Here is a 25,981-nt window from a genome sequence, read left to right on the forward strand (position 1 = left end):
CTTAATTGCTAGATAGCACTATGTAAAGTACTTAGAAGCAGATGTCAAGTAAACAGATGAATGTACACCATGTGGAACAAACCTGTGTAACTCTCATCATCATCAGATAAAGGCACCTCTCTTTTTAGCAGCAACTCCAACTCCTCTGTTTCTGCAACATCCACTGGACGCTCCCCATGTTTATTAGCTTGAAAGGGATTTCCACCATGACGAAGCAGCAATTTCACTATCTGCAATATCATTAAACAGTAGGAAGATTAGTCCTCTCATAGATGGCATGATCTCAGCCACTCTCTCGACAATTCTCCTACTCCCTACTCTGCCTGCCCCTCAGTCTCCATCATGAATCATGACTACTCTCTTCCACTTCCATGTTCATGGCCCTTCCCTTTTGGATGCTCTTATCTACTACAAAGAAATTTGCTCCTTAAAAATTAAGCTGGGCTATTTTAGCACTCAATCTCATTTTTCTTCCTATTTCATCATACATTTGACATAGTTATTGAGTACCTATTTTCAAGCACTACTCCAAATTCTGCAGATAAATCAATGAACAGAATAACAAGCTCCGTAGCCTGCAGGAATGTAAAAGCTATAGAAAGTCTCAAAAGAAGTATCTCCCCTGTTTAAGGCTACTATCACTACCAATGCTTTTATTTTTTAATTTAAAAAAATTTATTTTAACAAAAATTTTTTTTGATTTTTTCTTTTATTTTTTAATTTTGAGGGTTTGTTTTTGTTTCTTCTTTTTACAAACCCTAGTAAGGGCTGACTTTCAATAGTTGGCAGTGAGGGAGCTACTCTGCTACACATAGGAAATCCTGACCCCAAAGCAGGTCATCTAGGAATGGTTTAGCACTCTTAATATGGTTATGCTCTTAATATCTTCCCTCCCCCATACCCCAGGAATTTAAACTATCACGAACTGACGAGGGTTTCCTTAGAACTAATGAAGCTTATATTTTAACACTCCTCACTTTCACAGTCCCCTTACAGGGCCCTATAACAAATTATTTTATTCATTTCATAAAGAACCTCCCATCCTCCCAATTATGTAAACTTTGGGCTCCAACAAAACCAATATGTACTTGATCAGTCATCATTTCATTTCTTTTTTTGTTTTCCTTTTTATAGCTGCACCAGCAGCATATGGAAGTTCCCAGGCTAGGGGTCAAATCAGAGCTGCAGCTGAGGCCCACACCACAGCCACAACAACACTGGATCTGAGCTGCATGTGATCTATACTGTAGCTTGCGGCAACGCTGGATCCTTAATCCACTGATGGGGCCAGGGATTGAACCCACATTGTCACAGAGGGGTTTTCAACCCTCTGAGCCACAAGTGTAACTCCTGTTTCTTTTGTTTGTTGCTTTATTCCACTTCCTTTCTATATCTCAAATCTCTTTTTTGACTGGCTTCTCTCTAGAAGCCATCTTTTCCAGTTTATGTCTCTTTCGCCTTAAAACACTAAGGATGATAGAGAAATGAAACAGATAAAAAAAAAAAAAAAAAAGTTCAAACCTATATTCCCCTCCTCTAGCTAAATCTCTCTTCTCTCCTTTACAGTCAAGCCCCAAAGATGTTTACCCTTGTAGTCTTGGCCCTTCACTCTTCCACCTACGGTTATGTCCAATAAGATGAGTGTCCTAAAATACGTAATATCTAAGACACAGACTGTCCCCTAGGGCTCTGTCCCTGACTCACTGTCAGTGCTCCCGTCACCTCACTCTTCTACCTACAATTATCTCCAATGAGATGAATGTCCTAAGCTGGGTAAACATCTAAGCCACAGACTGTGCCTTAGGGCTCTGTCTCTGACTCACTGTCAGTGCTCTAATCACCTCATCCCTTTGGAAATCTCACCCACTCTGTTGGAATGTGATGAAAATTGTGGAATCCACTCTTTCATCTTCATTTTCTTGCTTGCTCTTTCTCAGCCCTCTTCTTGAGTTTCAAAAACAAACATCCCAATGTTCCCTGGATATACCGAACTGAATATACTATATTTCAATGTAACAGCTGGAACCAATAGGTCCCAGAGTTCAATAAATGTGCTGGGAGTCATCACTGACTGGTGTTTTTCACTCACACTATGAAATAGGTGGCCAAGTATTATTAATTCTGCTTCCCTATTGTCGCTTCTTGTTTTATGCTTCTATTTCCACTGACATGAGTGTGTTCTGTCATAGGTAAATCTGCACTATAATTATTATCACAATGCTCCCCTTATCTTAGATGATACACTTCAAGAGAGATTAAGTTTTTATTCATTTTTATAGTCCCAACACTTTGGTGTTTTCTGATACTTAGGAAATATGTCTTTTTGAAGAAACAATATTAAACAAGATGCTATAAATAAGGAATTTCTAACAAATGAAAGTACTTAAGAATAATATTCACAATGAATTAAATAATAAAAAAAATTCTAGACTATGAAAGAATAAATCATCAACATAGAACACTTGAAATGTAAGAACTTATACAAAGGAAACAAATTATTCATGACCCCAACCATTAGTATTGAATTCCCCTTTTTGTTTACTAATTTTTACTAAGTTATACATGCTTATGATTTTACAAGATAGAGTAGCTTTTCAAGGCTTGGTGAAGGACAATCGTCCCTGATATCTATCTCCATATACTTAAGTAATATACTCAGCTTGCTGCTTCTGTATTTTTCAGTTTTAGGCATTGTCTATTGTCTTACAGTGGCAGATGAAGATTCTCTTTTACCAACTCCCATCCCTCTCCTCCTGTACACATCCACTTTTCCCTCCTCCTAATTTTCCAATATAGCTATTTTTTTCTACATTATGATTAATATAAATGTTGGGCCAAGTAGTACACTATTACTAAATTTCCACTCTTTATTAAAAAATTTATTACAGTTGATTTACAATGTTGTGCCAATTTCTGCTGCATAGTAAAGTGACTTAGTCGTGCATACATATACACACACACATACATATTGTGTGTGTGTGGCGAGATATATATATATATATACATATGTATGTGTGTATATGTGTGTGTGTGTGTGTATTCTTTTTAAAAAACTATTATTTTCCATCATGGTCTATCCCAGGAGGTTGGATACAGTTCCCTGTGCTATACAATAGGACATTACCGTCTATTCTAACCCCAAACTCCCAGTCCATCCCATGCCCTCCCTCCAGCAACCACAAGTCTGTTCTCTATGTCTATGAGTCTGTTTGTTTTGTTGATAGGTTATTTCATCTATTTTTCTGGCCACCCCACGGCATATGGAGTGGGCCTGGGATCAGATCTGAGCCACAGTTGTGATCTATACCGCAGCTGTGGCAACACCAGATCCTTTAACCCACTATGCTGGGCTGGGGACTGAACCTTCTTCCTCCTGGTGTTGCAGAGATGCCGTCCACCCCATTGAGCCACAGTGGGAAATCCTGTGCCCTATTTTAGATTCCAGATATAAGTTAGATCATATGATATCTGTCCTTTTCTTTCTGACTTACTTCATTTAGCATGATAATCTCTAGTTGCATCTATTCTCACACAACTTCATTTTACCTTAATTATCTTGACTTTTCATTTGCTCAGTTTTCTACATACTCATCTTTAACGTATCCCCAGCAAGCTTCATCTGCTACAAGTAGAGATCTCTTCAAATCAATATACAACTGTTTTTTGTTACACTTCTTTCTCCAAGCCTTCTAACTTGCTCTAAAACGGACTGGTTGCTCTCTAAATTTGCTTCTGAGTTGTCATCTTGGCATCTTCCTTTATCCTATTATTCTAGAAATACCTTCCCTCAATTTTGCTTTGGATTTTTTGGATCCTATTTCTTTCTTGGTTTACTCCCTCTTTTTGTTGAAGCACTAACTCTAGGATATTCTGAGGAAAAGTAAATATTCTGAGATTTTAACATGTCAGAAAATACCTTTCATCTACCCTTACTTGATTACACTTACTGTGGATATAGAGTTTTAGTTACCTAATACTTGGAGGGATATAATTTCGTCCCCAGTTTTGAAGGTATCATCATTACAGTCTAGCTTCCAGTGTTATTATGCAAAGTCTGATGCCATTCTTTTTTTTTTTTTTAATGTTTATATGCAACTTGCCTTTTTTCTTGCTAAGCTTGAGGAAATTCTTTGCCCCTATTGTTCTGAAATTTCGGGATAATGAATTTTGGTCTTGGGCTTTTAACATCCATCGTGCTGAGTATTCAACTGCCCCTTCAACCTGAAAGACCCATGTTCCCTCAGTTCTGAGAAAATTATTTGAGAATGCCTGTTTTCACTGTTCTGTCTTCTAAGAACTCTTATTAAGATAATGGATCTCCTGAATTAATCTTCTTTTTTCTCATTCCCCCCTCCTCCATCTTTGTCTTTTTGTCTCCAAGTTTCTGGAAGATTTCTTAAACTTTATCTTTCAATCTCAATACTCCATTTTGCATTTCTGCTACCATATTATTAATTAATTTCCAACAGCAATTTTGGTTTTTGTTTTAAAATTTGTTAACTGTGCCTTACTTAATGCCTTCAGTTGTTATTTCACAGCTATAGCAAACTATTCTTTTGATATGTCAGTCTAGGCTGTACAGTTTATACTTGTCAGGAAATCAACCTCCAATCATCTGCCGAGGAGCTGTCCAAGTCCTCTGAGGGCTTTGAAGGGTTAGGAAAGGAATGTGAAGGTCAAAAACATTTTGATCCAATCTTCTTGTTTTTAGTCTTATTCATCAGGCACCAAGCCATTAATCGCTGAGCTTCAGTTTTTCTGGGATTTTGTGTTGAAATAGCTTTGGGTTCAATTTTCTTGGTTTTGTAAACCAGGAACTGGATTTGGACTGTACGCCAAATCTGGCTTGCTAAGAAGTTTTTATATTCTTTTTTTTTTTTTTGTCTTTTTGCTATTTCTTGGGCCGCTCCCGCAGCATATGGAGGTTCCCAGGCTAGGGGTCGAATCGGAGCTGTAGCCACCGGCCCACGCCAGAGCCACAGCAACGCGGGATCTGAGCTGCGTCTGCAACCTACACCACAGCTCATGGCAACGCCGGATCGTTAACCCACTGAGCAAGGGCAGGGACCGAACCCGCAACCTCATGGTTCCTAGTCGGATTCGTTAACCATTGCGCCACGACGGGAATTCCGAAGTTTTTATATTCTTATAAAATACTTAAAGAAGAATTGATAAAGGAGAAGTATAGAGGAGGAGAGAGGAAGAGAAAGAGGGAGAAGGGAGGAGGGTAGAGGAGGCATGCGGCCTGCAAAGCCTAAAACATTTACTATCTGGCCCTTTACAGATAAGGTTTGCCAAACTCTGTTCTATGTTAGTAGCCACTCATTGCTCACATTTCTATCTTCCAAAATATTGGTTTTTCTGATTTCTTCTGTTGTTTGTCCTTGTGGGTCTATGTCCTTTAAAATCTCTCCTTACTATCATTTTAAGGGTTTGAGAAGGTAACTGAAGTAAAAAGCAAAAAAACCTTGTAATTATTATAAACAATGCTACAATGAACATCTTTCTAAGTTGAAATTTTTTCCATTTTTAGGCTTATTTCCTTAGGCTGGAGTCCTAGAACGAGAAAACAGAATAAAGGATCTTTATATTGCTAAAAAGTTACTATACCCATCAGGAAATAATAATTAAAAAAATTACATGACAAAAATGAGACAGGTGACTCATGCAAGGATGCTACAAAAACGCTAACATAAGTAATGAGTACTTTACAGATCATCCTCACATGCAAAAAAAATCCTTATTCTAAAAAGAATTTAAAGTAACTTAAAGTTACTTAAAACATAGCAGATTAGAGGTAGATAAAAATGATGAGACAAGAAGAAAGTAAAGATAGGTAGTATCTCAAGTAGGAAAAGGGCTATTATAAAAGCATATATTATGAAAGGTAGGCCACAGACTAGGTTCTGTTAATCTTGACTCCAAATAACTTAGAACAGACTACAGAACTGCTACCTTCTTATTTCTCCTACTTTAGAAAAGTTTTATGGATTGCTAAAGTTGTCATGAGTAGTACTGAGTGAAAGAAATCCATTTGTTTAGTGAAGATGCATAATATATGGTACATATACATATGAGTGAGTTTTTGGTGGCTCTCATTTCCTTCTTCCTCCTTGAAGACAAGTAAAAGAACAAGGAGAAAATAGCCCTCAACAGCTCTGAATTGTGACTCCTACTATCCAAGGCATGTTGGTAGGAGGAAAAGCAAAGGTCTCTTGAAAACAGCATGCCAGTCTTCCTCTGGAAAGAGACTGGAAATAGTGTTTGAGTCCTTGTAAGTACATGAGCTCAAAGGTCAGCTTCTGGAAATATTTTGCAGCTATGCATATTTAGAAACTTGTAGTCATAGAACATGTCTTACTCATAAGGCATAATTCTTTAACATTACATTTAGAAATCAGAAAATCTTTTAATACAATGTTTAAAGGAAAACTACTGATCTGTGATAAACTATCAATAAAGCTTTAAAAAGCATTAAGTACAGTATTTAAAATATCATAGCCAGAACATAAACAATTTATAACAAATTCAGTGGAAAAGGAAACATACCCTACATATTGTTAGGTCTTATGGGTTAAGTCTTTGGCATTCTGCCTATCTCAGTCAGTTACATATTCATCCACCCATCCATGTACCTACACATCTATTTGTGCAGAATTTATTATGTACTCATTGATTTCAAGGGTCATAAACACAAAAGAGTACAAAAAGCCTGTATGCATGGTACTCAAAATTCAATGCAGAAAACAAAGAAGTACATGAGTAAACAATTGCATAGTATGTGCTATCTTTTTTTTAGGTAAGTATGAATTGTCAAGGCAGCAGAAAAGACTAGAATGATGGTAAGCAAGGACCAGTCGAAGAAAAATAACATTACAGGTTACATTTTTCTTCAAAATTAGAAGTTCTTTGAGAATTATGAAAAACACCTTATAAAAATTAGAAAAACGGCATTTTTAGTTTTCAAAATATTTGAGTTATATTTGAAAAATAATAATACAAAAGTAACCTCTTAACCTTTTCCGACTTTTCTATCACATTTTAAATTTCAAGGTATGTTTATGCACATGGTGTCTTTTTTTCCTTCAAAATATCCCTGCTAGGTAGGTATTAAGTATTATGAGATTTAAAGATGAGGATACAGAGGTTGAGAGGAAAAAAGTAACTTGCCTGGCACACATATGGCAAAATGACCAGGCTAGAACTGAGTATCTATATTCATTTCAAATTCCATTTTTTCCTCAACTAAAGTAAAATGGCTTGTAAAAGATAGGCAATGTGACACTGAAATTTTATTGTGTTAAAAAAGAGGGCAGAGAATGCTAATGAGAGAACAAAAACGGATTTTACAGAATGTATGAGATGATATCAAAATCTCATCTGGAACATTACAAAGTATGTCCCATGTTATTCACTAGAGAGTAGAGACAGTGTACTGAATGATAACTCTTCCAGATTAATGAATTATCGTCTCACGTTGTTTTAAAAAGATACTGATATTTATCCTTTTTAGTTCTTTAATATGGACTCATACCAGTTTAATAAACTTGGGGGTATCTTAGACCTGTGGGCCCTCTTGTGCCCTTGTTTCTCCATGGGCTGGGAGAGGCTGAGTGTATTACAATGTAATGGGCAATAAAGTTTCAACAAGAGACACCAGTAGGTTGTCCACTTACTATGGTGATTAAAATAATATATATAAAGCATTTACAACATTTCTTTTTTTTGGCTGTGCCTACAGCACGTTTAAGTTCCCAGGTCAAAGTCAGAACCTACACCACAGCAGTGACCTGAGCCACTGCAGTGACAACACTGGACCCTTAACCCACTGTGCCACTCCTTCTTTTTTGAAGGAAAAACACTTCTTATCCCATAGTGAAAACTCACAAACATTACTATGAAAAGTTAATGTAATGCAGTTCACAAACACAAAATAAATTATCATAAAGAACAAGTTACTCATAATATTCAGCTTTACGCCCCAGTCATCATATTATCATGTGAATACAAGTGTTTTTCTTATTGTAGAAACTAATTTCCATTATCATCGCCTAAGGCCACCTACTGTCATATTACATTATTTGACTTCAGGGAATACTCACTAAAGTCTATTGACACAAAGATAAGACAAATGCAACTACTTGAAAATACAGAAGTGTGGTAAATAATAATTTATGTGATGCTCTATCACTGGGTCTTTCTTAATATGAAAAAATTTCAGTAAAATTCCAAATATTGTTTGAATCAACAAGCAATTATATCTTTATTGCAAATAAAAGAAGAGCTATGTTCACTTCCATGCAGACTGTTCAAATATTTCTCAAAGAAAACATTATTCACAGCAAAGTTTTAAGCAGAGGAAACTGCTGACTTGATGGAACTCAGAGTATAATGAGGTATTAAATATGATGGTAAGCTGAGCATTTAAAGAGAAATGCTGCAGACACTGCCAGACTTGCTTAAGAATATCCAAATCCTCTCTTTCCCTTCTCCAATCTCCACCATTGGGAAGTCTCTACATACAGGAAAACAATGTATGAAGAAACTGTTTTAAAGGTAATCTCCTGACCTTACACCAAATGTGGGGCACCTGGGCTTGAGGTCACCACGGAAATAAAGTTTTATTTGAGTGTCTGGATTTTGGGGCTCACCTAGAGAAACCTGAGGGTGAAAAGTTAATTGGATTTGGTACTGATATCAAAGCATGGAGGGAGGATGGTCCTGAAAACAGATTTGCATGTTCATTAATGATGTTTCCAAGCGTTAAGCCTATACAGTAGACCAGAGCCAAGAGGCATCTGCAAATAGATCCACAAGGCCAGGAAATAGGACAGTGTAGAAGCTTCCAGACAAAGTATACAACAGACACTGTGCACTGCTCAGATTCCCGTCTTCCGGACCAAGATAACTTACTTCTCCAAGTGCTGGGAGTACTGTGTGCATTGAAGTATGGCCAAGTTTCTCAACAGGGACTGCCGTTGCCAAACAGCATCAGTTAAAGATTATACCACCCTGCTGTCAGCAGCTTGGTCCACATGGGGACCCTCTTACCCCAAACCAGACTATCTAGGAAAGGCATCCTAGGAGCAAAAACCCCTGTAAGCCTGGCTGAGGTCTTTGTAGACGGTGCGCCACAGTTCAGCTTCCCCCTTTGTCCTGTCCTGTTGCAGGCACATCCTTACAGGTTTGTTCCTGAGATCATGTTCCTCCACCTCCAATCTCTGCAATCATGTGCAGATTTCTGCTTTGGAATTCCAAGGTACCAAACCTACAGAAGATGCTGCTGAGACTGGTCCTGGGCCCAAAGTCTAAAAACTCTAAAATGGGATTTTTGAGCTGGACTACATGAAGGCTGGCCACGAGATGGAGTACTGATAACCCTGGCATACGGTGGTTGTGTAACTGTTGAAACTTCACAGGCCTTTGATAGGAACTAGGGAAACAAGAATTATAATGATTATGAGATTCTTATCAAGCCTCACAGCCAGATGAATGCACCTTCTCCATCCATGAAGGACTGAAGTTTATTCTCAAAATAAGAGTAAGTTTCTTGGTTTAGGTATCAACACAGTGGAGAACATTACAGTACTTAAAAATCAGGAGGACTAACAGTTTCCACAGGAGAATCAGTTCCTGGTCCCCCTAATCACTGTCATGTTAAGAACTCTTCTAGGATTCCAGGATGCTGGAAAATGTTTCTATGTCACCAGCAAGAATGTAGAGTATTTCTTTTTGGGAAAACTATCTGTACAAAGGAAGGGCTTACAAATACTGATATTAAGGACACTTGCGACAAAAGAGCCATCTTGTCTTCCAGACACTACAGAGAAATCACCAGTCAATAAGCTCTATACATCACACATCTTGTCAATCAGGATTTTTAGAGCTTCATTCAAATAAATGAACACAAGTTGGCAAAAGATCTTTAACTTGAAAAATACACAAAACAGAGCTATCAGAAGGATCTTGGGGAAATCCATGATCATGTGAGAAGCACAACAAATCATTTAAATTAATATCCTCAGACAGTTCAAACGGGCACTCAGAAGCTGGAAATCTCACAGAGAGCCTGAGAATCTCATGTGAGATTAATGGCAAAGGGAAATCCCTGTACAGCATCTATGCTACAGATCTAGAGAGCAGCTAGTCCCAATAGTGCAGGATATAAGTTATCTCATACACAAGGATATTCTCAAAAATAATAACCTGATCAATGTATTTAACATTACTCAGAGACATTTTAAAGTTAGGTCAGAGAAAGTAAGAAAGTACAGAAATAGATACATAGAAAACTAGGTAAGAAAAATTAGAAATAGGCAGTGTATTACCCATGGTAATAAATAAAATCCAAAAGGAAAATACAATTACAGTATACTCTATGAGTCTCCAAGCAGCAATGTTTATTAAAATCCTTTGTAGGAGGTCAATAACTAGTGACTAGAAACTGAAAAAGCACTGGTACAATCCACTATGGAGTACCTAAGAAAACTAAATATAGAACTACCATATGATCCAGCAATCCCACTCCTGGGCATATATCTGGACAAAACTTTCCTTGAAAAAGACACAGGCACTCATATGTTCACTGTGGCACTATACACAACAGCCAAGACATGAAAGCAACCTAAATGTCCAGTGACAGATCAATGGATTAAAACGTGGTACATATACACAATGGAATACTACTTAGCCATAAAAAAGAACAAAATAATGCCATTTGCAGCAACATGGATGGAATTAGAGACCCTCATACAAATGAAGTAAGTCAGAAAAAAAAAAGGCAAATACCATATGATATCACTTATATGTGGAATCTAATATATGGCACAAATGAATCTATCTACAGAAAAGAAACAAACTCAGACTTGCTGCTGAATGGGAGGGAGAGGGATGGACTGGGTTGGAGTGGATAAGCAATGAGGTTCTGCTGTACAGCACAAAGAGCTACATCTAATCACTTGTGACAGAACATGATGGAGGAATAGGTGAGAAAAACAATGTTTGTGTTGTCCTTATTTTCAACTTTCTAAAACTATGTACAAGTATTCTTTGATAAAAGTAAAAATTAAGTAAAAGAGAAGAACTATTTATTATTTGATAAGCAAAATCATGATTTAGAGCCATTGCTAACAACACCCCAGGTTGATCTGCTCTGGCTATGAGGACATTACAGCAAAGGAAGTAAGCATTAAACACACTTACAACACGAGCTTCATTACAACAAAGACCAGGCTTTGATATTAACATGTCAGAGACTGAAAATGCAGATGGAATTTAAAACCCAGCATGCTTCATAATATTACATCAAAACAAATTAAAGTGCCATTAAACTCATAAGCGTATATAATCATGTTTGATTAAATTGTTTTATTATTATACACATAAGTCATCTAAATATATTAAATAAATAACATCAGCTAAAACTGAGGAACAGATGCTATGTACAGAGGGATCATTAAATATAAACAAATCTTAAAAAAAAGGCAGAATAACAATGTAAAATTTTTATTAAGTAAAATCTGCTTTAACCACTACATCTAATTATCTGACAGTACAATGGCCCTTCAAAAGAAAAATTTTGCCAAGTTGTTTAATTAATTATCGAATTAAATATATTTTATGAAAAGATAATGCTAAATATATGATAGCAATTAGCAGGTAGAAAAAAGTTTAAATAAAATAAAGATGAGTTGATCAGGCAATGAGTGAAATAATGACATGAGACTGCATGACTAAGAAGTGAATTAAATTACGCTGGGTTAAATTTATATTTTGAAAATGTATACTATTGATCTTTCTGTTGTACTTACATCTCTGTGCCCACTACTAGCAGAATCATGGAGTGGAGTGTCATCATCTAATCCTTGCGTGTTAACATCTGCTCCAGCTGCTATAAGTATCTTAGCAACATCGTAATATCCAACGTTGCAAGCCTCATGCAGTGGTGTCCAACCTAAAGTTAGAATATTAATTGAACATATGGTTTACTTCTTCTAATTCAAAACATATGCTTTTTATATACTTAACTATATGTGACACACTGATTCTAAATGCAGACAATACACAATGGGAACTCGACTGGACTTAATAAAATAATTACTTTAACTGAAGTAAATTTATCATTTATACTTAACTTCTGTAGGTTGTTTAACATACTTCTACTTTTTCTTTGTCTTTTTGCCTTTTCTTGAGCCGCTCCTGCGGCATATGGATATTCCCAGGCTAGGGGTCAGATCGGCCTCCGGCCTACGCCAGAGCCACACCAACGTGGGATCCGAGCCGAGTCTGCAACCTACACCACAGCTCACGGCAATGCCAGATCCTTAACCCACTGAGCAAGGCCAGGGACCGAACCTGCAACCTCATGGTTCCTAGTCAAGATTCGTTAACCACTGTGCCATGATGGGAACTCCAATGTACTTCTACTTTCTACAGTGAAAATAATCCCCCATGTCATTACATTTTTCTTCAATATAGGATTGTGCTGATTGGATATACCATAATTTATTTAAACAAGCTCCTACTGGAGTTCCCGTAGTGGCTCAGAGGTTAATGAATCCGACTAGGAACCACGAGGTTGCAGGTTCGATCCCTAGCCTTGCTCAGTGGGTTAAGGATCTGGTGTTGCTGTGGCTGTGGTGCAGGCCGGTGGCTACAGCTCCAATTAGACCCCTAGCCTGGGAACCACGATATGCTGTGTGTGCGGCCCTAGAAATAGCAAAAAAAAAAAAAAGACAAAAAAATAAACAACCTCCTATTAATGGGCATTTAGATTATTTCTAATTTTTAAATATTAGAAACAATGCTACAACAAATATCCTTACATCTAAATCTTCATGCATATCCATGATTAAATATTTACGATGATATGTACTTAAAAGTGAAATTGTTAGATCAAAGGAAAATACATTTTGGGGGCTTTCTGATAGATAACATCAAGTTTTCCTTTAGAATGGATAATGCTATACATTTAAAATCTTATCTTCAAGAGTAGATCCTGGGCATTCCTAGTGGAGCAGTGGAAATGAATCCATCTAGGAACTATGAGGTTGCAGGTTTGATCCCTGGCCTCGCTCAGTGGGTTAAGGATCTGGTGTTGCCATGAGCTGTGGTGTCAGTCGCAGACGCAGCTCAGATCTGGCATTGCTGTGGCTGTGGCGTGGGCTGGCAGCTATAGCTCTGATTAGACCCCTAGTCTGGGAACCTCCATATGCCTCGGGTGCGGCCCTAAAAACAACAACAACAACAAAAATGAGTAGATCCTATATATCCTATATATTGCCCTTTTCCTACTTAACCTGATTATTAGTTTTTAATTACTAGTCTTACCTGCGAAATCTTTCACATTCACATTTGCCCCTAAACTTATCAGTTCTTTGACTTGTTTCACATCTCCTCGAATAGCTGCCATGTGTAAAGGGGTTTCACCACGTTCATTTCTTTTATTAACTTTATCTTTTTGTCGAGATGAGGAACTGGGGGTTTTCTTTTGGGCTGGTGTTGTCTGCGATGGATGATTTGGTGTGGAATCTATAAGAAAGAAGAAAGTTAACAGAAGTTCTAGGCTAAATATTTTGTACATTCCTTTAAAGATTTTTATAGGTAATGTTCTGATTTCCAGGGGAGTATCTTCTCAAACAATCTGAAACTTGACTTGCATGATACATTTTTGGCCTAGTTACATGGAGTAGACATTCCTTTAAGGTTATCAAATATTGCATGAGCCAATTAAGAAAAAAATGTTTTATTCTGTCAATTCATTAAATTGGTTTAAAATAATAATAAAGTATCAGTATACCCTAAAAGCGTTTGCTCAATGAAAAATTTGATAAACTGCAAAAATATTATTTTCACAGCATATTACAATATTATTTCAAGATTACATGAAATGACATTGAAAGCTAAAGTTTACACTTCTGACTCAAAATACTGGAGTTCTATTCTGTTAATAGGGGCAAATTAAGGTCACAGATGATCTTAATATGAAATGAAGCTTAAGATCTGTAAGAAATAAGAACAGTCTGGAAAAAAAAAACCTCTAAAAAGTGGGTTGTTAAGAAAGGAAAAAAATCTGCTTTGCTTTGATTCTTATCTTCTGATTTTTGTTCTAGTTTCTATATCAAAAACAAGAAAGTTAAAATGGAGACGCCCAGGGAGTTCCCATCGTGGCTCAGTGGTTAACAAATCCAACTAGGAACCATGAGGATTCGGGTTCGATCCCTGGCCTTGCTCAGTGGGTTAAGGATCTGGCAATGCTGTGAGCTGTGGTGTGGGTTGAAGATATGGCTTGGATACCGTGTTGTTGTGGCTGTGGTAGAGGCTGGCGGCTACAGCTCCGATTAGACCCCTAGCCTGGGAACATCCATGTGTCTCAGGTGCAGCCCTAAAAAGACCAAAAAAAAAAAAAAGGAGATGCCCAGAGTCCTCTCCTTCTCATTTCAGGACTGGGAAGCAACCAAAGAAATGGTTTCTCAATTAAGGATTTGAGACACATGTACACATGTACAATTTTAACTCTGAAAATTTACAACTATTTAAAAGAAACAATGGCTCTGGAGTTCCCGTTGTGGCACAGTGGAAACAATCTTGACTAGCAACCACGAGGTTTTGGGTTCTATCCCTGGCCTTGCTCAGTGGGTTAAGGATCTGGCATTGCTGTGAGCTGTGGTGTAGGTTGCAGACGCTGCTCAGATCCTGTGTTGCTGTGGCTGTGGTGTAGGCTACAAGCTGTTGCTCCGATTCGACCCCTAGCCTGAGAACCTCCATATGCCATGGGTGTGGCCCTAAAAAGCAATTAAAAAAAAAAAAAAAAAGAAACAAAGAAAGAAACAACAGCTCTAAGAGAAAAAAGTCTATGGAAAGTAATTTTCTAGTATTATGTAATAATTTCCTTGCAAACCAACAGAATTAAAGTATTATCACCATTTTCTCAATAAGAAAAAATTTAAAATTGACCTTTTAGATTTTAAAGTACATTGTGTAACAGTTTCCTATCAGTGGATTTCTACAATGTACACTCCAGAAGAGCAAGGACTTTGTCTACCTAATCATCATTGTATCTTGACTGCTTAGAAGACTTCTTGATACTTAAGTAGTACTCAGGCAACAGTACTACTGAATAAATACACGATTTTTGCTGAATAAATACATCTTTATTATAATCTTTATAGTCAAATTCTTCATTTAGAAAATGAGCAGCTGAACTTTTTAAAAACAAAAAGACATTTTTAAATTCAAACAACTTGCAAGGAATTAATTCATATAAAATTTTGTTAGCCATACCAAAATAATATTCACACAGACAAAATAACAGTAGTACTATCCATAATGGCAAACAGGATAAATATAACAAAAATGTAGAAAATGAACTCTGTAACAGATAAAACAATGAACCCTAATCTCCAGGTACTATATCTATAAGCTGGCAAACATCTTGATATTTAAAAGATTTTCCACTTTAGTTCTACATAGATTAATAAAGAGACTAAAATGTATCTTCAAATGAAAAGAACCAATTAAAAGACAGTATTATAATATAATCTTGTATTTTAAAACAAACTACAACAAAAGGTATATATTTGCATGTTTATATCGCAAAAATTTCTAGAAAAAATTGTTAATAGTGACTGCCTCTCAAAGGTGGAGGTCCTTGGATATAAGTGAGGACTTTAGCTTTTTGCCTTATTGTATTAATTCTTAAATCTACTCTAAGGATAGAGGTTCAGAGTATTTTAAAGTTTTAAAAAATAACAGTCTTCCCATCTATTAAGTCTCACTCAAAGTCAATACTTTAGAGAAACATTTTATATTCAACACTGTAAATATCTTTAATTTGGTCACATTCTTTCCCAGGTTCTAGGTGCAAAGGCATGAGAATAACCAAAACATGCTCTACTTAAAAAAGCAGAAAGTGAAAAAGGAAACCAGAGATTTGAAGTGTAAGGAGGATCTGACATGACGGAAATGATATGTTGTGGAGACAGGAGGCCACCTGGCAGTCTGCAAGAGGATGAAAGTGACCATGCTGATAGCCAGCAAGGCAATGGGGACCTTCATTTCCTCCCTCCAGGAAGTGAATTTTGCCAAAACCCCAAGGGAGCTTGGAAACACATCTTTCCCCAGTCAGGACTCCAGATGAGTACTCAGCTGGCTGATACCTTGGTTTCTGCTTTTTGAGACCCTGAGTAGAGGACCCAATTAAAATCTGCTGCAATTCTGACCCAGGGAATCTGTGAGATACTAAAATATTTCCATATTTAAGCCAGAAAATTTGCAATAACTTGTGACATAACAATAGAAAACTAAAACAGTTGCTAAGTAATCAACCTCAGCTCTTTAATTTTTTTTAACGGAATTGGGCTATTTAACTAAATTTAACAAATCCAGAATTGTTGACATCTTTAGTGATTTCTCACCCTGGCAGGAGTGTTCTCCGAGCCGAAAATGAAAGAAAGGTGAATTATTAAGTTATCTGTTGGTTGTTTCCTATTTAAAATGTTTAACAATTTGAAAAAAACAGAAGTCCATGCATTACCTTACTCCAAATGATGAAAAATGATACTTTAAGTTATGAAGAAGAGACTGTAACTACAATTCTATTATTTGTTTAGTAACGTTCAGGGTTTTTTAAAAATGTCTAAATTGAGCTCTCTGTGATCACATCCTCTTTATGCAAATTTGTTCTGAAAAGAATCAATTCAATAAGTAGCCTAAATCAATTCAATAAGACCTAAAATTTAATAAGTAGCTATGAGAAATTTGGTTCTATCTTGTAAATACACATTTACAGAAAATAAGTAAATAAATAAGCAGAAAGCTCTATCATGTTTTTGTAAAAAGATTAGATATCCTTAATCTTTGATGGAAGCTATAATACAGAGAAATTCTTAAAAAAATTACCAAATTGTCTCATTTTTTTAAAAAAAGAGCGAATACTGGAGTTCCCGTCATGGCACAGTGGTTAACGAATCCGACTAGGAACTGTGAGGTTGCGTGTTCGGTCCCTGGCCTTGCTTAGTGGGTTAAGGACCCGGCGTTACCGTGAGCTGTGGTGTAGGTTGCAGATGAGGATCAGATCCCGAATTGCTGTGGCTCTGGTGTAGGCCAGTGGCTACAGCTCCGATTAGACCCCTAGCCTGGGAACCTCCATATGCCTCGGGAGTGGCCCTAGAAAAGGCAAAAAGACAAAAAAATTAAAAAAAAAAAAAAAGCCAATACCAAAAAAATTCACTAGAAAAACTGTATCCTTTTTAACACATTTCTACAGGGTCTGTTACGTTACCCAAACTCTTATATAAAGAATCTTGAATTCAGAGCCAAAAGAAACACATTTTTTTTTTCTCTAAACAAAGGTAATTTACTTTCTTCTTGTTTTGGTCAATGAGAACTACACAACTTAAAATTTTTCTTTTGTATTGTTAGCTACCAGAATGCATGGCTTAATTCAATGTTCAATAGTGATAACTATCTCAGCCTAGCCATCTGGATTTTATCTACCTTCTAAACCCCTTTTATTAAATTAGAAGGTTGGTTTGTCCATTCCCTCTTTATTTTGGTCCTGCTGGTGAGCCACCTTCAATTATTTTTGGAAGGCAAAGTACTTGAATAAACACACACACAAGCAGCACAACATCTTAATTGGAAGTGACATGAAATATGAAATAAATTTACATCTTATACTGAGGATAATTTTTTAAAAATAAATTTTAGCAGATCTAAAACAATAAAACATGGATTCATTCTTGCTTCTAAAAGTATATGATAACATTACCAGCTTACAGTAAGGTGCTAATAAAATGAAAAGTAACCTATAAACTGAGAAGCAGCTTTATAGAACCTGGTGTAAAAATTTCAGCAGTAAGGTAAAAGCACACAGTTCTACAACAGATTTCTCATGTCAACTGACTCATTTCTAAATTACAGTTAACTCCAGAACAACTCAGAGGTTAGGGATATTCACCCTCCTCACCTCTGAAAATCAGTATACAATTTACAGCTGGCTCTCCATACTGGCAGCTCTGTAGCTTTGAATTCAACCAACCATGGATTGTGTAATACTATAGTATTTACTACCAGAAAAAAATCCATGTGTATGTGGACTCAAGCAGCTCAAACTTGTGCTATTCAAGGGTCAACTATACTCATTTTAGCTGAGAAATATTTACTGAAAGTCCAACTAAGTGCAAAAATTTCTGCACATGCATAGCTTTTCATTTAGTGGATGACAGACAATAAACAACTGTCACACAAATAAATGTAAAATTACAAACTTATGAGAAACTCTGAGTAAACCCAAGAAAGGATAAAAATTTAAAGTAGTTACAAGCAACTGTTAAGACAAAGCTACAGTGTGAGGAAAACAAAGAATACACATGAACTCAATGATGGTAAATGTCACCTGGACTGTTGTCTCTTGCTGTCATCTGCATAAGAAGTGCCATCTGCTTTCGCTCTGAGAGTGGATAACCAAAAAGAATGCTAACTGGAGTGGACTTCTTATTTCCAGCTTCCTTTTTTGTTTTCTTCTTTTCTGGACCTTCTTTCTCTGGAATTATTAATAAATATGTAATAATCTGAAACAAATTTAAGCTCTCAAGAGTAAAGCTTAAGATGATTTTTTAAAAACAGATGGTATACATATATACAAGAAGCGTGGATAATAGACAACTTAGCAGTGGAAAGATGAGAGGACTAGACTTTCATTGTGCAAGTAATTTTTCTTCCTGAATGCTTTGAAAAAAAATCCTAAATGTGTAATTTTCAGAAAATTAATAACATTTGGAAACTTGGTCCTAAGAAAATTGGTATTTCAATGATTTGTTCTATTAAAATTTAACTTTTCAATAACATTTCAAACATTCCTTAGTTTTACATCTTTGAAGCTCTTCTTTCATTCATAATTTTATTCTTAATTACTGCTAAGCCTATACGGCAATGTACCTTCACATTACCTTCCTAATTCTACTAATAATTTGTGCATTCTTCTAAGGAGACAAGTGTTTAAGACAAATCACATCACACAGAGTAATTACTGAAAAAAAGCACCAAATAATTTTATTCCAGTCACTGGATGCATGAACATGAAATAGTATTAATCAAAGTTAAAACTGAGCAAATTAAAGATTCTGAATGTGTAGAAGGGGGCCAATAAAGATACTGCAAAGATCCAAAAATGTCTAAGGATTTTTCAGTGATTTGATCCATTCACAGTCAGCTTTCAGATTTAGCTATTTGGGAAATCTCTGCAATGTAGCCAGCATTCCCCATTAAGTGCAAGAAAATTCAGATGGAACTAGATTCCACATATCAAAGAAATACAGGTGTCTGTTCTTCCTTCCTTTAGGAGTTCTCTGGGAATTAATTCAGGTGGCTCTGTGAGAGGACCTGCCTATTAACTAAGCAACTATTTCTGGAGAAACTCTATATCAACATCTGGGATTTACTAATCCAGGTTTGAGGTGTAAATAAGGGCTACAAAAATAAGTAAAAATTTTACATAAATGTAAAACACAGCAAAAATGAATGAAAGGCTTAGCAGTCAACACTGTGGGATTTTTTTCAGCAGATGCGGCCAGCAGGTAGGAAAAGTTAGATCATTCCAAGAGGTAAGTATTTATTGATCCTATAAGTTTCAAGAAACTAATAAAACTTTGATATTATTTAAATGTTACTCTATTTTTCTTTTTCTTTTTTTTTTTTTTTAGGGCTGCTTCTGTGGCATATGGAAGTTCCCAGGGTAATGGCTGAATGAGAGCTGCAGCTGCTGGCCTACACCACAGCCATAGATAGCAATGCCAGATCCAAGCTGCATCTGTGACCTACGCTGCTGCTTGTGGTAATGCTGGATCCTTAACCTGCTGAGTGAGGTCAGGGATTGAACCTACATCCTCATAGACACTAGCTGGATCCTTAACCTGCTGAGTGACAAAGGGAACTCCCAATGTATTATTTAAGGCATAAAAACTCGCTGTGTTAGGAAAAACTGGCCTCTTAATTTATGGCCTAGAAAAAAATTAGAGGTTTGCTGCCCACGAATCACTCAAAATTCAATAGCTCCTAAAATGTCCATTTTATTGATATTTCCAAAATTTTACATAAAAACAAAAAGGATTTCAAGGTTTTTTTTTTTTAGGGCCGCACCCATGGCATATGGAGGTTCCCAGGCTGGGGGCTCTAATCGGAGCTACAGCTGCTGGCCTTCACCACAGCCACAGCAACATGAGATCCGAGCCAAGTCTGCAACCTACACCACAGCTCATGGCAACACCGGATCTTTAACCCACTGAGAGAGGCCAGGGATTGAACCCGAAACCTCATGGTTCCTAGTCAGATTCGTTTCCACTGCGCCATGACGGGTACTCCAAAAATTTTCAAGATTTTAAGTCAGCCTTTAATAGTTCAAATATATTCTTTTGTTTTCTTAATTATCATTAATGATCCAATTAGTATAAATCCAGTTTCAGCACAGTATTTCATCTAACTTACTAAATTATTATAAAGCCCTAAAGAGGTCTTTTGGAAACGTCTATTTTTTTCTGAAAGATATACTTTCTCCTAATAATATTCTATGTGCCTCTGTCCTCAGATTTAATGAGGAATCACAATTGTTATTGTTCTAATAGTTTTCCATCTGAAAAACAAATCTTTAAATATAATGAAAGTACTTCTCACCTAAAACTCCTAAAAGTGTGAAAACTTTAAAGTGGAAAAGCTGTTTTAAGGAAAGTAAGTTCAGTAATTAGAAAAAGCAAAATAAAAAAATACTAGTATCTATCTTTAAAATGTTTGGAAAAATTGTTTTATTTTCTCACTTGCAAAACAATTGACTTTTGGTTTTAATTGCATTTTAACAGATTTTTTTAAACTTTTTTTGTCTTTTTAGGGCTGCACCTGTGGCATATGGACGGTTCCAGGCTAGGGGTTGAATTGGAGCTGCAGCCGCCAGCCTACACTACAGCCACAGCAAAGGGGATCTGAGTTGCATCTGTGACCTACACCACAGCTCACGGCAATGCCGGATCCTTCACCCACTGAGCAAGGCCAGGGAATGAACCTGCATCCTCATGGATACTAGTCAGGTTCATTACCACTGAGCCATGACGGTTATTTTTCTCTCTTTTTTCTTTGCCACACCTGCAGCATGTGGAAGTTCCCAGGCCAGGGATTGAATCTACACCACAGCAGTGACTCGAGCCACAGCGATGAAAGCATAGAAGCCTTAACCCACTAGATCATCAGAGAACTCCCTTAACAGAATCTTTTAAAAAGAAAATGCTCTAAAGTTATATATACTCAATTTAGAGAAAAAAGTGAGATGCTTATGAATTATTAAAATTCCATGCTGCCAAATGAACAAAGATATGATTTTCACATTTAATAAACAAACTGGATATACTCCAAATAGTTAAGCAAAAATTTAAATTAGATACAGCATCTAATTTGAACTCTATTTTTTCTTTACCTCAGTCATTTGTCTGAGTTCATGCTTTACATAACATAGAAAAAAAGGTAAGTGAACAGTAGCTGGTAGAAGACAGCTAGAGATAACTATACACCATTTTTCAAAATCATAAATCGTAGTGTGCCTTTTCAAGTTTAAAACATTCAACAAAATTTTGACTATTTGGGATCTGTCTTGTGAAGAACTTTTCATAAGTAAAAAATGATCGTATGCTATATATTTGAAAAAGTTACATTTTCAAATTTCAGTAACTGAAATATGTATTTATTTCTTTGAATGAGATTATAATTTAAAAATTTAAACACAGGAATACTGACACATGTACTCATTCAGCAGAATCTACCATAAACTTGAAATTCCACTCAGTTACTTTAAGAGATTTTTAAATAAAAACCCAGGTGATTCACTTAAGATTAAATAAAGACAAAAGAGTTTTCTAACAATCCAACATACTACATTTCAAGGTTCAGAGGATCTTCATTATACATAATGCGATTTCTCAGTCTTATAATCTTGGAAATTAGTGCTTTCTTTCCAAATTTTGTCAGAATAAACAGAAAGCTCAACACTGTCACATCCCAATTGTGTGTGTGTGTGTGTGTGTGTGTGTGTGTGTGTGTGCGCGCGCGCGCGCGCATTTGGTCTTTTGTTTTTTTAAGGGCTGCTCTCTTGGCATATGGAGATTCCCAGGCTAGTGGTCAAATCGTAGCTATAGCTGCCAGCCCTAGCCACAGCCCCAGCAACCTCAGATCCGAGCCATGTCTGCAACCTACACAGTTCACGGCAATGCTGTATCTTTAACCTACTAAGCCAGGCCAGGGATCAAACCCGAGTCCTCATGGATCTTAGTCGGGTTGTTAACCACTGAGCCACAATGGGAACTCCCCAATTAAGTATATTAAGGAGAGAGAAAAACGTTTTTCTTGGGAACTGGTTCATAAACCTATCAGTGTCTCAAAAACTAAAGAAAACAGATGTTTTCCCTCAAAGCAGTCACTGTATAAAGAATCAAACAGTGGGAGCTACAATTCAAATACAGATGAACATAATTAAATCAATTTATGTACATACTTCAATTGCGAGGAAAAACGACACCCATTACTCTCTGGTTTTGAAATAGCTATGCAATTTCTGACAGCCGGGTGCTTGTATCTTCTGATTTCCAGCAATGACACTCTGACTGAGGACGGCTTCATCACTACATCTCTTTTAGGTGCACCCTGGTACTTATGAGCCCCCAGTTTAGAGAAGTATACCTAGCTCTACCGTAAATGTAGATTTGTTTAACACTGCTTATAAACATACCTCCCTCCCCCAAATTTTGATAACTAAGTATTGTTGACTTATCAGCTCAATTAGCAGCTTTCAGGATTTTAAGAATAATTTTTTGGTTCTATGTGAACCCCAGAAATTCATAAAGTAAATACAAAGTATATCAGAAACAAAAATTTTATTTCAGTTTTTATAGTTAAATGTCATGCTAAAAACTGGACACTCCGGGACTAAAGAATATTTTACATGTAAAAAATTCAGAAATAAGAATACAAGTTCATTAAAAAGGAAAAATAAAGACAATCAAAAACTTAACTAGTTTCCACATACTAGAGAATACATTTCCTCTTTTATGGCATTTCTCCAGGAAACCTAATGTTTTAATATACTTTTAAATCAACATGGGCAGCAAATCGATAGACTAAAGAAGTCAACTTACACTTTTTTTTTAAAACTGCATGTGTAATAGAGTAAGAGGGCACTGTCTGCCAAAATCAGTACACGTGGTATATCCTGTGAAGGGTGTACAGCAAAGAGACGAAGGACCCCGGCACCTTCCTGCAGGGGTCACTGCATTGTACAACTCCAAGGGCAGGACTTGCGCACTTTTCTATGTGAACGGTGCCCCCAGGTTGTGTTGCACATACCAGAATGGCTGTATGCAGTAGTCCTGCTCATTAGTTCATACAGAACATGTCTCGGATATGATGTACTGGATATCTCAAAGGAAGACTAGAAAATTTCATGTCACTCAGTTCACTTATTCAACCAAAGATATCTATACACTGGTTTGAAAATAAATCATTTAGAGTACATTAGTTAATTATAAATGTGACAGAAACCACTGGCTAAACAGGAGCCCCTGATAATCTAATTACCTGAGTATGTCCTGTAAGAAGATATAAGTCTCTCCCCCCAATTTTCACTTGTATGTCCTGGATCTGAATCTACAGAATGAGAAGAGACAGGAGAAAAGAAAAAAAGCATACGAAGGGAAATGCAGAATTCAACAAACCAACATTTTTCAAAAGACCACAATGATGTATCACTGTTCTCACAAAAGACTGTGTTTAAGGTAAAGCCAAAAGTACATTTAAAACACAGGTTTGGCTAATACCCAAGATTTCAGTTTCTTCAATCTTAAAGTTGAGAGAGTCAACCATGTAATTTATGATAATAGTCATCACTGATGTTGCGTATTAAAACATTATTTCTTTTGAGGATATATTTTTTAATCTTTGAATAACGATAAAAGAGACAGTACTCTATCACTTCTTTTCTGTTTAGAATTTGTCTTCAGAAAACCTGAACAGTGGACTTGCATTATCTTTTCTGTTCTATGAGTGCCAAAACTACTCAGAAGACAATAGGGCATTTTGGACTTTAGTATCATTCTAGACAGAGACCGTTCTATAATTTATACACATTTCAAACAGTATGAATTTCTATACTGACCACTCCTAAAGACCTCTTAGAAAGCAGCCTAAATCAATACAAAATTTATCAGCTAAGAACATGCAATGGTGCCTAACAACAAATAAGAATATGGAGAACTAACTTTTGGCAATAGAGCCAAAGCAAATACTTTTACTTAGAAACAATGTGCCATTTTAACTCAAAATAATAATATTCTCATCTTCACATTCCCAATCTATTGGCTAACACTTTTCTTTCCAGGGTGATTATTATATATATTATTCATGAGTCCAGTTAGGTATACGTAAACAAAAGTGTTTGGAAAAAAAAAATGTACAGAACACGTAACTCCTAAACATAGTATTTGAAAAATTTAAAGATGAGCCTAAAAGTTTAGTGATGAGAAGGCTCACTTAATTAAAAGGGAAATAATTAATAACATTTAGAGTAATTCCAGAGCAAGTGGGTAAATGTATTAAACTACAGCCTTTCAATAAACACCTATATTTCAAAATTTAACACATTAAGTAGCAACTAAAAGAATTACACGAAAGATACTTGACATTTTATTTAAAGACAAGCAAAAATTTAAAAAGGCCTCCGTAAGTTGCAAAGCAAATTGCCAACTATTAAGTTGGACCAACAAATTAAATTAAATAGATGACTGAAAGCAGATCAGATTACTGTTACAGATTAAAGAACAGGGAATAAAACAAACTTTCAATTATATTCATTAATGTAAGTACTTTAACAGTTTATCCAAACCTTCCTTTGGAAGTAATTAACCCACCCTGACCCCACACATCCTCTGGCTTTTACACCAACAAGTATGTTTATATCTGGGGAATTTGAATGTGTATTCTATAAGGATTTAATTAGGAAGCAACAAAACTAAAAGCTTCTACATTCTGTCCTTTTATTCAACCACTTCTTCCTTCAGTGCTATAACTAAGACTAGACCATAATGAAACTATTGCTATCTATGAGGTATTTGTAAAATGGTAATTCTCTCTCCCTGATATGTTCTTTGCAGCAAGGCAAGACAAGCAAAACCTGTGTTGTAAAAGCCATCTTTGGGAGTTCCTGTTGTGGCTCAGTGATTTAGGAACCAGACTAGTGTCCATGAGGATGCAGGTTCAATCCCTGGCCTTGCTCAGTAGATTAAAGATCCGGTGTTGCTGTGAGCTATGGTGTTAAGTCGCAGATGCGGCTCAGATCCCATGTTGCTGTGGTTGTGATGCTGGCTAGCGGCTATAGCTCCAATTCGACTCCTAGCCTGGGAACTTCTACATGTCACAAGTGTGGCCCTAAAAAGCAAAAAAAACCAAAAAAAAACCTTTTTTTTTTTCTTTTTAATTTTATTGAAGTATAGTTGATTTACAATGTTAATCTCTGTTGTATAGCAAAGTGACTCAGTTTTACATGTATATTCTTTTCCACATTCTGGTTTATCACAGGATATTGAACAGAGTTCCCTGTGCTATACAGTAGGACCTTGTCATCCATTTGATATGTAATAGTTTGCATCTGCTAATCACTAACTCCTAGTCCTCCCCTTCCCTATCCCTTGGCAACCACAAGTCTGTTCTCTATGACTGTTTCACTTTCACAGATATATTCATTTGTGTTGTATTTTGGATTTCACACACAAGTGATATCATATAGTATTTGCCTTTTTCTCCATCTTTTTTTTTTAATTGAAGTAAATTTACAATGTTGTGCTGGTTTCAGGTGTACAGCAAAGTGATTCAGTTATATATATATTTTTTCAGATTATTTTCCATTACAGATTGTTACAAGATATTGAATATAGTTCTCTGTGCTGTACAGTAT

At 36.3% G+C, this 25,981-nt stretch overlaps 1 protein-coding gene across 4 annotated transcripts in view; it reads right to left on the reverse strand.

The window, feature by feature from the left end:
• The window catches only part of ANKRD12 (ankyrin repeat domain 12), a 115,577-nt gene that overhangs the window by 43,862 nt on the left and 45,734 nt on the right, over positions 1–25,981 (reverse strand). For 2 of the 4 annotated variants that reach the window (XM_047793713.1, XM_047793717.1), the window contains exons 4-8: positions 23,611–23,679; positions 18,398–18,544; positions 13,330–13,530; positions 11,811–11,953; positions 83–230 (exon numbers count right to left, since the gene is read on the reverse strand). In XM_047793713.1, the coding sequence (XP_047649669.1) occupies positions 83–230; positions 11,811–11,953; positions 13,330–13,530; positions 18,398–18,544; positions 23,611–23,679 (708 nt within the window). The remainder of the gene's footprint in view (positions 1–82; positions 231–11,810; positions 11,954–13,329; positions 13,531–18,397; positions 18,545–23,610; positions 23,680–25,981) is intronic. The other 2 variants (XM_047793715.1, XM_047793716.1) reach the window with 2 other exon arrangements.

This window comes from Phacochoerus africanus, chromosome 8, assembly GCF_016906955.1.
Source record: "Phacochoerus africanus isolate WHEZ1 chromosome 8, ROS_Pafr_v1, whole genome shotgun sequence".
NCBI classification, from domain to species: domain Eukaryota; kingdom Metazoa; phylum Chordata; class Mammalia; order Artiodactyla; family Suidae; genus Phacochoerus; species Phacochoerus africanus.